This window comes from Neoarius graeffei, chromosome 4 (assembly GCF_027579695.1).
Source record: "Neoarius graeffei isolate fNeoGra1 chromosome 4, fNeoGra1.pri, whole genome shotgun sequence".
NCBI lineage: Eukaryota > Metazoa > Chordata > Actinopteri > Siluriformes > Ariidae > Neoarius > Neoarius graeffei.
The window spans coordinates 92,729,387-92,745,878 of NC_083572.1; the positions used below are offsets into that span (position 1 = coordinate 92,729,387).

Genomic DNA, 16,492 nt, shown 5'->3' on the forward strand with positions numbered 1-16,492 from the left:
TCCTGTTAGGACTGGGACTGTTTTGGCCTCTAGAGGCCGCTGTTATTTCATTTTCTTGTCATGTTTGTTTTGGCCTCTAGAGGCTGCCACTGTTTCTGTGTTTTATGTTTGTTGTTTTCCATGTGTCTTGTGCCCCGCCTAGTCCTCATTAGTGTCACCTGTTGCCTATTTTAGTTTGTGTATTTATACCCCTGAGTTCAGTCCTCTTGTCACGGAGTCTTTGTGCTGTTATGTTTAGCTCCAGTTTCCTCTGTACCGTGTTCCTTGTCTTTTTGGTTTTGCACTTTGCTTTGCTTCCTGGACCTAGTATTTACTGTGTTTTTGGATCTTCTGAGCGTTGGTATTTTTGCCTTTTCTTTTCTGTTTTTTTGGCTTTTATTTTGTACTTTGGATATTTCTTATTTTTTCCCTTCATCTCCTGAGCTTTTTGGATTTTTGTATATATTGTAAATAAACCTTTTGTTACTTTTTCTACTTCCGCCTCACGCCTCTGCATTTGAGTCATCCCCCTGGTGGCCTAGTGGGGGTTTGCTGGATTATCACACCAGCGAACCAGGTTCGAATCCCAGCAAAACCCTAACACAAACCAGGACCTTCAGCATGCACTGGGGCGGTTTGCAGTCGAGTGTGAAGTGGCTGGGATGAGAATCAGCACCTCCAAGTCCGAGGCCATGGCCATGGTTCTCGACCGGAAAAGGGTGGCTTGTCCTCTCCAGGTTGGTGGAGAAGTCCTGACTCAAGTGGAGGAGTTTAAGTATCTCGGAATCTTGTTCACGAGTGAGGGAAGGAGATCGACAGGCGGATTGGTGCAGCCTCCGCAGTGATGCGGTCGCTTTACCGGTCCATCGTGGTGAAGGAGCTGAGCCAAAAGGCGAAGCTCTCAATTTACCGGTCGATCTATGTTCCGACTCTCACCTATGGTCATGAGCTTTGGGTAATGACAGAAAGAACAAGATTGCAGATACAAGCGGCCGAAATGAGTTTCCTTCGCAGGGCGGCTGGGCGCTCCCTTAGAGATAGGGTGAGAAGCACAGTCACTCGGGAGGAGCTCGGAGTAGAGCCGCTGCTCCTCCACATCGAGAGGAATCAGCTGAGGTGGCTCGGGCATCTTTTTTGGATGCCTCCTGGACGCCTCCCTGGGGAGGTGTTCCAGGCATGTCCCCCCGGGAGGAGGCCCCGGGGAAGACCCAGGACATGCTGGAGGGACTATGTCTCTCGGCTGGCCTGGGAACGCCTCGGTGTTCTTCCCGAGGAGCTGGCCGAGGTGTCTGGGGAATGGGAAGTTTGGGCTTCCATGCTTAGACTGCTGCCTCCGCGACCCGGTCCCGGATAAGCGGAAGAAGACGAGACGAGACGAGATGAAACTATGGAAATCTAGAGTATTTCTTTAAATAGGTACAGAATAAAACACTTGGGGGTGTGCTATTATTAAAAAAAATTATCAGACACTAGATGGCGATTAATTTCCAATAACAGTGCACACTGAAGTGTTTTATTCCTCTTATACTACAGCGATTTGCCTACAATGATTATTTTTCTTTAAAAAAAATAAAAACAACACTACATAAATTCTATCCCTTTATAGTTACATTTAATGTTGTGGAATGTCTGAAAAAATGTAGTTCTTTTATATTAGCTGTGAGCAACTTTCCCTTACTTTGTCTTGAAGTTAATAAGATTAAAAATATGTAGCTCGTTACCACAAAACACATCATCCATTCTCCTGGAGAGTTTCCTGTCGCAGAAACCTTGCACAGATTAAAAACTGTTACAAAGCACTGACACTGGAGGCTCCTTCCAAAAATGTTAAATAAACACCTCCTTACAAAAAAAATCACCCTATTATCAATCCGATTATCAATGATTACATGCTTTTTCTTTATTAAATAACAAGATGGTTTTTTGTCTGTTTATTATCAGTCTTAGATTGTATGGAAGACCCTGTGAATTAGCTGTTGCTATCGAAATGATAGAAATAGTGCTTTATTAATATCTCATCTCCTCTCATTATCTCTAGCCGCTTTATCCTTCCACAGGGTCGCAGGCAAGCTGGAGCCTATCCCAGCTGACTACGAGCGAAAGGCGGGGTACACCCTGGACAAGTCGCCAGGTCATCACAGGGCTGACACATAGACACAGACAACCATTCACACTCACATTCACACCTACGGTCAATTTAGAGTCACCAGTTAACCTAACCTGCATGTCTTTGGACTGTGGGGGAAACCAGAGCACCCGGAGGAAACCCAGGTGGACACGGGGAGAACATGCAAACTCCGCACAGAAAGGCCCTCGCCAGCCACGGGGATTGAACCCGGACCTTCTTGCTGTGAGGCGACAGCGCTAACCACTACACCACCGTGCCGCCCTTTATTAATATAAACCTGTGATTTGCCTTCTAGCCTTCAGCACTACTCCTTGAGCCATGCTGTTATAGAAATGTAATTCATTACATGCTTTCTGACCAATCAGAGTCAAGAATTCAACAGCGTTGTGGTGTAATCTGGAATATTGCATTTCTTGTTTATTTTTGCAGCATGACATGATCAATTATTTAAATGCAACTTAGAGAGAATGCAGAAAAGTTATGCGAGATGCTTTAATCCAGATAGTCAGCAGCTGGAATGTTTATTGTCTCTGGTTGGCATAAGGAAACACTGCGCTTGTGAGTTTTCTCAATAGTAGTAGTTGAGGAAGTTGAGATCATATCAATGTCCAGAGTCTCTTGGGGTGATGCTGTCATGTCTGCACCACCGCTCCTTCTGGAGACGCTTGTGTCATGCACACTGAACATATCACAATCCGTAATGTTTTTATACGGCTCTTTTGCTGCTTTGTGCCAGTCTCCATGATGAAACTGTTTCTCTCTGATAATGCAGCTCACACCATTTTGACTACACGTTAGTGGTCTGGAGAGTGACAGGAAATCCGTTTTGTTTTGTGAGCTGTTCCAACAAGATTGTGGCGTTGAAGTGTGAGCACTGCTGCGTAGCCCTCTCCTCAGGGAAACAGGCAGTGGTTTACAGAAGGCTGGAGATATTTTTCCAGAGTCACAAGTTTGATTAGGGTTCATTCCATTAATCACAGGGCCAATACAAGGAGATAAAACATTCTGTTTTGGTATGAGTGAGATTTTGTTAGAGGATGTGGTAGACACTGCAGGAGTTTCATCATGATAATGAAGAGGAAGTTGGGTGAGATCTGGAGATCTGATGATCTTTCCATCAGCTGTGAGCACACACATGTTGACAAAATTAACTCCTGTCCTTTTCACCTTGAGCTCTGGCTGGGTATATGGCCTGTGGCTGTGAAAGCCATCATTTCTCTGTCTTTCCCTCATACTGCGAATCACGTACTTTGCCTGTATGGCCTCTGTGTAGAGAATGATAGCTGAGTGAATGTTCCTCTTTCTGATCTGTGGTGCAGGATCCAGAGAGTGGAAGCCTGGGCTGCTGAAAGGCTCATAGTGACGTTGCTGAGTGCTGTACACCACAGGATACGTTTCACTGGCTTTCTGTTGAGGCTGGGGAAATTTAAAAACAGCATGAAATACTGATGGATTATTAAACCAGGAAGCTCATTTCAAAATGTTTATTACAATTCATTGCATTGCATAAACTGGAATGAAACCTGAAAACGTTCTTACAGATACACTACCGTTCAAAAGTTTGGGGTCACCCAGACAATTTTGTGTTTTCCATGAAAAGTCACACTTTAATTTACCACCATAAGTTGTAAAATGAATAGAAAATATAGTCAAGACATTTTTCTGGCCATTTTGAGCATTTAATCGACCCCACAAATGTGATGCTCCAGAAACTCAATCTGCTCAAAGGAAGGTCAGTTTTATAGCTTCTCTAAAGAGCTAAACTGTTTTCAGCTGTGCTAACATGACTGTACAAGGGTTTTCTAATCATCCATTAGCCTTCTGAGGCAATGAGCAAACACATTGTACCATTAGAACACTGGAGTGATAGTTGCTGGAAATGAGCCTCTATACACCTATGTAGATATTGCACCAAAAACCAGACATTTAGTAGAATTTAGCTAGAATAGTCATTTACCACATTAGCAATGTATAGAGTGTATTTCTGATTAGTTTAAAGTGATCTTTATTGAAAAGAACAGTGCTTTTCTTTCAAAAATAAGGAAATTTCAAAGTGACCCCAAACTTTTGAACAGTAGTGTGTGTGTGCAAATCTGTTTTACTGATGCACTGATATGCCAGTGTGCACATTTACTATTTCCTTACACTCTCAGAAAATAAAGTCCATTATTGTACTGTACCTTTGTACCATGAGCTGGCCTAATGGTTAGCGTGTCTGCCTCTTGATTGGGAGATTGCAAGTTCTACTTGTGGTCAGGTCATACTTATATCCATCCATCCATTATCTCTAGCCACTTTATCCTGTTCTACAGGGTCGCAGGCAAGCTGGAGCCTATCCCAGCTGACTATGGGTGAGAGGCAGGGTACACCCTGGACTAGTCACCAGGTCATCACAGGGCTGACACAGAGACAAACAACCATTCACACTCACATTCACACCTACGGTCAATTTAGAGTCACCAGTTAACCTAACCTGCATGTCTTTGGACTGTGGGGGAAACTGGAGCACCTGGAGGAAACCCATGCAGACGCGGGGAGAACATGCAAACTCCATCATACCTATATCATCATAAAAATGTTACCTACAGCTGTCTGGCAAGGCACACTGCAATACAGATGTGAGTGGGGAGTTAAGCTCTCACGGTTACCAAAGGACTAGCCCCCCACTGTAACCTGAGCTGTATAGACAAGAGGCCGAGGGCTATACAAACAGAGATTGGTGCCACCCAGTGCGCCTTAAAGCATATACGCAGAACCATGGCCTCACTTTTGTTTATAAATGCCTTGAGACCTCAAGAATGGCACAGGAATAGTTTTAAGCATTAACAATAAATCTAATATAGTAATTTTTATGATTAAAGTGATTCATATCTAGGTAGCGGTCTGACTGAATGACCTTGATGTCCGTAACGTCACAGCAGGAAGTCTAACAGTCTCATCACCATTTCCGCTATACTAAAACACAGAGCTGACTGCAAATCCAATCCTCCATTTTGAGCTAATTTATTGCCATGCCACATTGATGTGTTGCTGGCGGGTGCAGCAACATGACAGAAGGTGGATTTATTCATGGGTTTATTCATGGTCCAAGAATGTTCAAACTGCAAAGATTTGGACGGTTTTGCGAGAAGTTCATGGGCACATTGGGCGCCTACGAAGTGGTCTCTCCTCTGCTCTGCACATTTTATTGAAGACTCGTACAAAGCCTCTGATCTATTGGAGCGTTGGCTATAAGCCCGTATTGAAGAGGGTGCAGTATCAACAATTAAAGAAAACTACAAGAAAAGGAAAGTATTTATTTTATTTATTTTTTATTTTTTTAAAGGAAAGTGAGTTTAATTTCACCAGTTTTCTGGAGTGAGACAGAGGTTGTTGGTAAAACCCGGGATGGAACGGGATGGGACATATCACTCGGGCAGTGACCTCCCCACGGTTGTTGCTAAAACCGGTGACATCCCGTTCCGTCCTGGGTTTTAGTAATTGCCTGAGCCGAGCAGTAATGGTGGAGTAGTCAGTATGCAGAAAGAGTGGACCAGCCATCTGATTTTCTCCACTGGATATTGCTGCCATCCCGCCCTTACGTGGAAGAAGCGAATGAACGGAGAACTGAATAACCAACTGAAAGTCAGCCTGTTTCAAAACAATCGGCCACAAGGTCGGCCTTCAAGAAGCGAGAACACAGACAGGTAAGCTCCAACTCTTATTTGGATAAAAAAACAACAAAAACAACACGTTGTTTACCTGCATTTAGATTAATACACGTAACTTGTATTGTGTGTTTAAGTTACCGGAAGAAGATTATTTAATTTGCTTCAGAATGTGATTGTCTCAGTTCATCTGATTATTTAATTAGCCTTTTACGTTATCAGTGAAAATGCATGCATGTACATGTATGTTGCATAAGTTATAGCACCTATCCTGCTTTAATGAGAGTCAACCCACAATCAGTGAAGTCAAATCAGTCTTAGTTGAGCAAGTTGGTAACGGTATTTCTTACTTTCACCATAAATTTGTATTTATATGACTTTGGTCTATAGCTGTCAAAGGCCTCGGCCTTAAAACCGGTTACCGCAGTGACATCACGCACTCAGGGCTGGCTGGCTCAGCGGCGCAGCTCGAATGCCAACTTTGTGGTTGATTTTAACTCTCAAAAAATATATATATTTTAATTCTCATTTATGCAGCATACAAGAGTCAAGGGGGTGGCACGGTGGTGTAGTGGTTAGCGCTGTCGCCTCACAGCAAGAAGGTCCGGGTTCGAGCCCCGTGGCCGGCGAGGGCCTTTCTGTGTGGAGTTTGCATGTTGTCCGCGTGGGTTTCCTCCGGGTGCTCCGGTTTCCCCCACAGTCCAAAGACATGCAGGTTAGGTTAACTGGTGACTCTAAATTGACCGTAGGTGTGAATGTGAGTGTGAATGGTTGTCTGTGTCTCTGTGTCAGCCCTGTGATGACCTGGCGACTTGTCCAGGGTGTACCCCGCCTTTCGCCCGTAGTCAGCTGGGATAGGCTCCAGCGTGCCTGTGACCCTGTAGAACAGGATAAAGCAGCTAGAGATAATGAGATGAGATGAGTAAATATGCTCACTAATGAATCTTTTCATCACCATGTTTGTTTCTCTTGCTTGTGCCACTATCTACAGCCTGGCTGGCATGGAAGTTAAATGAAAATTGATATCACTCAGTGCTTTTCTGAAAATTCAAGATAAGGAAAATCACCAAGTATGAAAGCATTTTTAATCTTCATTCATTATCTCTAGCTGCTTTATCCTGTTCTACAGGGTCGCAGGCAAGCTGGAGCCTATCCCAGCTGACTACGGGCGAAAGGCGGGGTACACCCTGGACAAGTCGCCAGGTCATCACAGGGCTGACACATAGACACAGACAACCATTCACACTCACACCTATGGTCAATTTAGAGTCACCAGTTAACCTAACCTGCATGTCTTTGGACTGTGGGGGAAACCAGAGCAAACCCACGCGGACACGGGGAGAATATGCAAACTCCACACAGAAAGGCCCTCGCCGGCCACGGGGATCGAACCCGGACCCTCTTGCTGTGAGGCGACAGCGCTAACCACTACACCACCGTGCCGCCCCTGGTCTAATAATCACAGATAAAAGTATTGATTTCAGGGTATGTGACAGCAGACTTTGCTAATGGTGCTTTACTCAGAAAGGATTGATAAGACTTTTTCACCCACAGTCAAGGGTGCATTATGAGTCACGACTCTGCTCCCATTTTTATAAAAAAAAAATCACCATGACTAATTATCAGTTGGGGTTCTCACTTGTAAGGTGCGTTGGGCAACAGTTATTCAAACATTTGGAACAACAGAAATAAACAAATATTAAAAATGATATGAGTATGAAAATACAGGGCGGCACGGTGGTGTAGTGGTTAGCGCTGTCGCCTCACAGCAAGAAGGTCCGGGTTCGAGCCCCGTGGCTGGCGAGGGCCTTTCTGTGCGGAGTTTGCATGTTGTCTGCGTGGGTTTCCTCCGGGTGCTCTGGTTTCCCCCAAAGACATGCAGGTTAGGTTAACTGGTGACTCTAAATTGACCGTAGGTGTGAGTGTGAATGGTTGTCTGTGTCTATGTGTCAGCCTTGTGATGACCTGGCGACTTGTCCAGGGTGTACCCCGCCTTTCGCCCGTAGTCAGCTGGGATAGGCTCCAGCTTGCCTGCGACCCTGTAGAAGGATAAAGTGGCTAGAGATGATGAGATGAAAATACAGTGTCTTGCAAAAGTATTCATCCCCCTTGGTGTTTGTCCTGTTTTGTTGCATTACAAGCTGGAATTAAAATGGATTTTGAGGGGGGGTTAGGACTATTTGATTTGCACAACATGCCTACTACTTTAAAGGTGAAAATTGTTGTTTTATTGTGACACAAACAATAATTAAGATAAAAAACAGAAATCTGGAGTGTGCATAGGTATTCACCCCCTTTCGTATGAAACCCCTAAATAAGAGCTGGTCCAACCAATTCACTTCATAAGTCACATAATTAGTTGATTGTGTGCAATCAGCCCTGTGATGACCTGGCGACTTGTCCAGGATGTACCCCGCCTTTCGCCCGTAGTCAGCTGGGATAGGCTCCAGCTTGCCTGCGACCCTGTAGAACAGGATAAAGTGGCTAGAGATAATGAGATGAGATGAATGTGTGCAATCAAAGTGTCACATGATCTGTCACATGATGTCTCCATAAATCAACCTGTTCTGGAAGGACCCTGACTCTGCAACACTACTAAGCAAGCAACATGAATACCAAGGAGCCTCCAAACAGGTCAAAGACAAAGCTGTGGAGAAGTATAGATCAGGGTTGGGTTATAAAAAATATCCCAAACTTTGAATATCCCACAGAACACCATTAAATCCATTATAGCAAAATGGAAAGAATATGGCACTACTACAAACCTGACAAGAGAAAGCCGCCCACCAAAACTCACATACCGGGCAAGGAGGACATTAATCAGAGATCCAACAAAGGCACCAAAGACAACACTGAAGGAACTGCAAAGATGCACAGCGGAGATGGGAGTATCTGTCCATAGGACCACTTTAAGCTGTACACTCCACAGAGTGGGGCTTTATGGACGAGTGGCCAGAAAAAAAGTAATTTCTAAAGAAAACACATTTGGAGTTTGCCCAACAGCATGTGGCAGACTCTCCAAATACATGGAAGAAGATTCTCTGGTCAGATGAGACTAAAATTGATCTTTTTGGCCATCATGGGAAACGCCATTTGTGGTGCAAACCCAACACCCTGAGAACACCATTCCTACAGTGAAGCATGGTGGTGGCAGCATCATGCTGTGGGGATATTTTTCATCTGCAGGGACAGGAAAGTTGGTCAGGACTGAAGGAAAGATGGATGGCACTAAATACAGGGCAATGCTGGAGGAAAACCTATTTGAGGCAGCCAGAGGTTTGAGACTGGGACAAAGGTTCACGTTCCAGCAGGACAATGACCCTAAACATACTTCTAACACTACACTGGAGTGGTTTAAAAGGAAACATTTAAATGTCTTGGAATGCCCTAATTAAAGCTCAGACCTCAATCCAATTGAGAATCTGTGGCATAACTTGAAGATTGCTGGACACCAACGCAACCCATCTAACTTGAATGAGTTGGAGCAGTTTTGCCTTGAGGAATGGGCAAAAATCCCAGTGGCTAGATGTGCTAAGCTAATAGAGACATACCCCAAGAGACTTGCAGCTGTAATTGCAGCAAAAGGTGGCTCTATAAAGTATTTACTTTTTTCTTTTTTTTTTTGGGGGGGGGGTTGAATACCTATGCACACTCCAGAATTCTGTTTTTTCATCTTACTTGCTTTTTGTGTCACAATAAAACAGCAATATTCAACTTTAAAGTTAGCTATGTATCCTTCCTCTCTTACTGACAGAAGAATATAATGTTCAGCTCAAACTAAGACCTGATTATTGTCAGTAGAATGGCAGGTGGTGGTGGCAGATTTCATGCATATCTAAAGACAGATAAATGAGACCCACAACCTAGGGCGTAATTTTGGGTAGGGATACTAGGGACGTGTCCCTACCAATATTCAGCCGCTACTGTGTAATCACGATCAATAAAACTGATGTCCTAACCTGAGCAATGATTATATGGCACACAAAGGGTTAAATGTATGACACTGCTAATAATCCCCCCTCTAACGTAGATATACATTCTCTGATTAGCTACCTGTTTCTCGCTAACTTACATGGTTGGCTATCCCAGCTGTCACTCACTCCATCTGCTGTAAAAGCAGCACACTTCCCACAGCAGCCGTGACTACCCGCCCATCAACCCCCCGTATCTCACACGTACACACCTGACCTACCCCACGCACCCCCTACTCTCTGTCAGCCTACAAATTGAGCTGGACTTCGATGTCCATGCATGCTTGCCCTACGACTCGCATGCTGACTTGAGTATCATGGATGACGGCCCCCCTCCCAAGAAATGAGACATTCGTTCATTCTTCTTCAAAGTCAAGAATGTAAGTGCAGGGTTTCCGTCGAGCTTTAAAAACTCAACAAAATCCTTTTGATGTATGGAAACCCTTCATAAAAGTATTGCTGCGGCTCCTTAGGCAGGTTTAGCAACGTGACAGGACACATCAGAGCTAGGCTACTGCATAGCTGCAGAGAAAAGGAATGCTGGAGCAATGTAACTTGGTGTTAGATAATATCCTCGATGAATGAATGTTAAATTTATAGACCTAATGGTTTTACAGAATGTAAGTAGTCAGATGTAGGCTACTGCATGGGCATGCAGATGTGCAACTTGCATTTCAGAATCAACAGCGTGACAGCTGCTGAGTCTGCTGCTGAGTCTGCTGCATTCACCGTTTTACAGAGACCTCTTTCTACTACTACTAGGCTAAGCTAGATACAACAAATCCATGGTCCTTTACTGCCACCTACAGACGAATATTGGTAACTGCCTTGGATCACTTTTGTGTCCCCACCAATGTGAAAATCAAAGTTACTCCCTTGCCCACAACTTAGAGAGGGAAATACAAGTGCAAAAGTTTGCATAACCTGAGAACATTATGTACACTCACCGGCCACTTTCATATGAACTTGTTCTTGATTCTCAGATTCCTGTTCTTGGCTACAGGAGTGGAACCCAATGTGGTCTTCTGCTGTTGCATGCTGAGATGCTTTTCTGCTCACCACGGTTATAAAGAATTGCTATGAGTTACTATATCCTAACTGGCAGCTCAAACCAGTCTGGCCATTTTCCTCTGACCTCTCTTATCAACAAGGCGATTGTTTCCACCCACAGAACTGTTGCTCACTCAGTGTTTTTTTGTTTTTTTGCACCATTCTGTGTAAACTCTAGAGACTGTTGTGTGTGAAAACCCCAGGAGATTAGCAGCTTCTGAAATACTCAAACCAGTCTATCTGGCTCAAACCATCACCCATGCCACAGTGAAAGTCACACTTTGAGATCACAATTTTTCCCCATTCTGATGTTTGAAGTGAACATTAACTGAAACTATTGATTTGTCTCATCTCATCTCATTATCTCTAGCCGCTTTATCCTTCTACAGGGTCGCAGGCAAGCTGGAGCCTATCCCAGCTGACTACGGGCGAAAGGCGGGGTACACCCTGGACAAGTCGCCAGGTCATCACAGGGCTGACACATAGACACAGACAACCATTCACACCTACGGTCAATTTAGAGTCACCAGTTAACCTAACCTGCATGTCTTTGGACTGTGGGGGAAACCGGAGCACCCGGAGGAAACCCACGCGGACACGGGGAGAACATGCAAACTCCACACAGAAAGGCCCTCGCCGGCCCCGGGGCTCGAACCCAGGACCTTCTTGCTGTGAGGCGACAGCGCTAACCACTACACCACCGTGCCGCCACTATTGATTTGTATCTGCATAATTTTATGCATTGTACTGCTGTCAAGGGATTGGCTGAGTAGATAACTGCAGAAAACAGCAGGTGTATGGGGTTCCTAATAATGTGGCCAGTGAGCATATAGTAGTAGTAGTAGTGCTGTCCATCAATTCCGATGATGACTAAATCTTCCTCTGAATCATTGCTCTCCAAGTTGTTCTTTGATTGGACAGTTGCTGCCAAGAGTTAAGAGGAATGTTCCTTTCTTTCAAGTTGCATTTTACTGTATCTTTGAACCGGAGCTTGAGACGACCAACTCCTCTGGTACCATCTTCCAGTTGGGAGAAGAGGATGAGCTTTGGCAGTCTGTAGTTGGGCATTCTGTTAACATGACCAGTCCAGCGAAGATTTCTACTAATCAGAATATCATAAATGCTGGGCAGGGAGGTCCTTTCGAGAATGGTACTGTTAGAGACATAATGCCACCATTTTATGCCCAGGATTTGACGTAGCTGTCGCATCATATATGCATTGAGTTTTTGGGCTGAGGCTTTGTAGACTGTCCAGGATTCCACACCATAAAGAAGAGTGGAAAGTACGATGGCGCAGTACACTGCACATTTGGTATTTAAAGTTAAATCCTTATTATACCAAACCCTCTCCTTCAGCCTACCAAATGCTCTAGATCAGGGGTTTTCAAAGTGTGGGAGAGTCAGCCCCCTGTCGGAGAGCAAATAAACAACAGCGCCCCCTCCCTTACAATTTTTGTTGTTGCTATACTTAATGTTCCATTCGTATTTTTTAAAAAAAATGGTTGGTTTACACATTATTTTTTTCTTTTACACATTTTAAACATCTCATAGCATAGTTAGCTAGCACCTCTTGGCAGACAACACACTGTAGCAGTGGAGCATCTTCAGATCCAGTCCATGAAAATCCAAACTTTAAATAATCGTGGTCATACTTCCTTCTTTTTCCAGTCCCCCAGGATTCCGCGGGCCTTTTTTGTGATTGTTGCGGGCTAAAATGTCTGCTGTTGCGGGGGTTTCCAAAAAAATTGCGATGAAAGTTGCGGTGTTTAGGTTTTTGTTGCGATTACATTGCGGGAGGAAGTGAAAGTTGTGAGAAATTGTTGCGATTTTCTCTTTTTGTGATTAAAATTGAGTGATATGTTAAATATTAAGTTATTACTGAAAAACTATTGATTAAAAAAAAAAGACACTGAGAAATGGTCCTATAAACAACTTTACCAATATAAAAGATTACCAGGACTACAAAAATGCAGAAAAATAGGCTTTACTTATCCAAATGCTCCTGTTGGTTCAAAAGTTAAAGTGCAGAGAACCTCACAGCACAACATGAAGTTACCTTAAAATATAATATAAATGCCTCAGCTTTCATGTAAGAAAAAAAAACTATTAATACTAGTACCGTGTGCAGGCAGTTTCTCCTGAAGACTAAATTAAACAATAAAGTAATAAAATAAATGGCTCAGGCTTCATAGAAGGAAAAAAAAAACAATTTGAACAGAATCTCACAGTATGATGCTGAAGCTGCCGAAACAATGGAAAATAAAATACCATTTTGGCAAAAATGTTGGCATCCATTAATTTCTTGTATTAAGTAAAAAAAAAATAAAGTGCACACAGTCCTTCACTGTAAACATACACACTTTCAGTAACAGAATTTAAGCCTACATAAACACTGACTCGCACATCATGCAATGTTGCCAGATACTGCTGACGTTTTCCATCCCAAAATATGTTCAAAACCCGCCAAAATGCACTTGAAACCGCCAATCTGGCAACACTGCGCGCATGCTGCTTCTCTTGAACATAGACATCCGGAAGTAAGGCGGAAGGTAGTTTGTCGATGTCACCTCAAGACGACGCCAACGATTGGTCAAATTTGCGGGAAAGTTGCGGTGATTGGATATAATTGCAGCACCGCCCTGAATTCGTGGGGATTGGTTGAATTTGCGCTGAAATTGCAAATCGCAACATCCTGGAGGCTCTGTTTTTTTGCTTGGCCGTCTCCTCACTCCCTGTAGCTTTAGGTACTAAAAATCGATCCATTTTGTCTCTCACGTTGCGCCCCCCCTGAAGAACTCTGGCGCCTCCCAGGGGGGGCGCACCCCACACTTTGCAAAGCCCTGCTCTAGATGCATGGGACATGCGGATCTCGAGTTCTGTGTCAATTCTATTATTTGAGGTTACAGTTGAGCCAAGATATTTGAATCTAGTGACCTTGGCAAGATTTACACCATCTAATACAATATCCTGACCAGTCTCTGTAGTTCCAGGGGGAGGTTGATATAGTACCTCAGTCTTTTTGATGTTGATCTTCAGCCCAAACTCCTTGGCAGCTTTGGCAAAGTGAGATATTGTGTCCTGGGCATCACTGTAGCTATGGGCAATGAAGGCCGCATCATCAACATACATAAGTTTGCATACCAGCACCTTTTGGGTGTATCTCACAGATTTGAATTGGTTGACATTGAATAGGTCAGCACCAGGTCTGCTTTGAATCCAGACACCCTGCTTGTAATCTTGGAAGGCATGGTTTAAAATCACAGCTAGGTAGATAGAGAAAAGAGTAGGGGCAAGCACACACCCTTGTTTTACTCCATTGTTAACTTCAAAAGGAGAGGAGAGCTCCCCTTTCATGCTAACTGAATAGTCGGGTCATAATGTAAGGTTCTGTGACCATCCTCTGGCAACAATGTTTTGATGATTGATTTGACCTCTATGGACCCTTTAGAAAAGATTTAGCTCCCATGTCCCTCCCAAAAATCCCAGCATTTTTTGCTACAGAGCCAAATTCAAAATGGCGCCCGGCGCCATCTCTAAAAAATAACTTTTCATCTGAATGACCTAGAATCATGTATGAAGGCACTTTTTCATACAAGCCAACCCTGAGGATTCCAAATCTGACATCATTTTAATAATCAAAACTAGTTTTGATATTGAAATTCAAGATGGCCGGCATTCAGTAGAGTGAAAATAGCCAGATAGCCAGCTGGGGGACTGCTCCCTTTGGGCCTGCCATCCCGCCCTGAACCATTCTTCGTCAGGCCCCTCACCAGAGACCAGTTTGTCATGGGAGGCCCTACCAAGAGCACGAGGCTCCAGACAATATAGCTCTCGGGTCATAGGGACGCACAAACCCCTCCACCACGGTAAGGTGACGGTTCCCGGAGAGGGTTTTTTTTTTTGTTTTGTTTTTTTTTAGTTTTTTTAGTTTTGTTTTGTTTTTTTGTTTGTTTTTTTGTATTTTTTTAATGCGGAGGTACCACCCGCTGCATTATGTGGAGAGGTAGTTATCATCACCAATAACGGCAACATACGGCAACCACAAAACACGTATCAGTCTGAATCAGAGCATTCTGAGTCACTGCCTTCTGAATCATCGGATTCAGATGACTCCACCCTCTTCTGTGCAACATCCTCCTCCTCATCCTCACCTCTTTCAACTTCCTCGTCCCCTTCAACCAGCCCTGGTGCAGGTAGGTGTGTGGGGAGTGCAGGCCGAGTGTGGCGGACAGGACGACAACGACCACCCACCAACTCCCAACCATGTCCGAGTGGCGACGGGTGGTCCTTCAGTGTGGGGTGGCGCACTAGATATGCCAAGTAGTTGGCACGGAGGCAGTGTTGCCGTAAGCTATCTGCATCTGGAGGGAGACGGATAAAAGACTTTCTCTACATGGTCTTCCACTTGGAAGCACGGGCTTCAGCCATGGTGCTACTCTTCTTGTCTCCATAGATCACCTGTCTCGTGAATGCAAATAGCTCTTGTTCTACCTCCTCTTCAAGGTGAAGGCTGTCTCCACAGCGGGAGAGTTGCTGCCGTGCCACAGAGCTCTTTGCCACCTTCTCATACACTGATGATTTCCCTTTGCCATAGAAACCTGAGTTGGCATCACAGCCTGTAAAACAGTGTAGCTGCACAATGCAGTGTACCATCTCTTCTGTCAACATGCCACGACAGAGGACTGTCTCTTTATTCCTTTTGATGCAAAGCATGCCAGGGAGCTGCTGTGAGATGACCGATGCTGCGATGTATACATCAGTATCAGCTGCATCAATAACAACAGGGCCACTATAGCCTGATTGCCGTAGACCCTGTTGGTGTATTGCTTTCTTCCATATTCAAGCAGTTGTGCATGCAGCATGAACACTGTCTTTACATTTGTCTTTACAGATCAAATATCTAGCTCCTCTCACTGTGGGCTCAAAAGAATGACTGAGGCAACAAGTAGCAGCACTAAACAAACAGCATGTGATGATGCTATGAGAGATATGTTTCTGACCACGGTGCAGAGCTATAGTTATGCTGAAAAACAATGATTTTGTCACTTAAAAGACAAGCTTTTTGCCATAATGTCGCCAAAGCCAGTAGATGAGGTTTTTAGAATTGCCAAAAAGTCGCCAAAGTAGCTAGATGAAGTTTTTAGTCGCCAGAGACGTCGCTAAAGGACATGTCAAGGCATGAAAGGTAAAGAGTTAGAATCAAGAAAACTGGGTGTGATGTGCACAATATAAAATGAACAAAATAGTATGAGTGCATTATTCACTGGCCTTTTTTTGCTTTTAAACAAAAGTTATGTTTTCTAACCTATGGGTCGAGACACAAGGTGTTTTTTTTTGGGGGGGTGATAATGTAAGAAACTCAAAGTAAAAGCACCTTGGCTACTCGGTAGCGTACTGTAGGTCGCTCTTGATGTACTGTATGTACTTTCACATAAATTGGGGGGTCACAGCCTGAAAAGGTTGAGAACTATTGTACTAGATGACAGCCATCTTGAATTACGTGATCAAAACAAAGTTGTATTATCAAAATGGTGTCAGATTTGGAATCCTCATGGCTGACTTGTGTGAAAAAGTGCCTTCATACATGATTCTAGGCAGTGTGCGAAATGCCCATCGATATTCGGGGGGGGGGGGGGGGTCCCCATCTCCGAATTTTTGCGCAAAAAATTTTTTCTTCAATGCAAAGTTGTAGGCCTATATTACAGTGCAGACGCAAT

The 16,492-nt window shown here is 44.0% G+C and overlaps 1 protein-coding gene across 1 annotated transcript in view; it reads right to left on the minus strand.

The window, feature by feature from the left end:
- Nucleotides 1-2,491: 2,491 nt before the first annotated feature.
- LOC132884506 (uncharacterized) overlaps nucleotides 2,492-16,492 on the minus strand; it is a 28,444-nt gene continuing 14,443 nt past the window's right edge. The window contains exon 4 of the mRNA XM_060918357.1: nucleotides 2,492-3,523. Within this exon, the coding sequence (XP_060774340.1) occupies nucleotides 2,600-3,523 (924 nt within the window). The 3' untranslated portion in view covers nucleotides 2,492-2,599. The remainder of the gene's footprint in view (nucleotides 3,524-16,492) is intronic.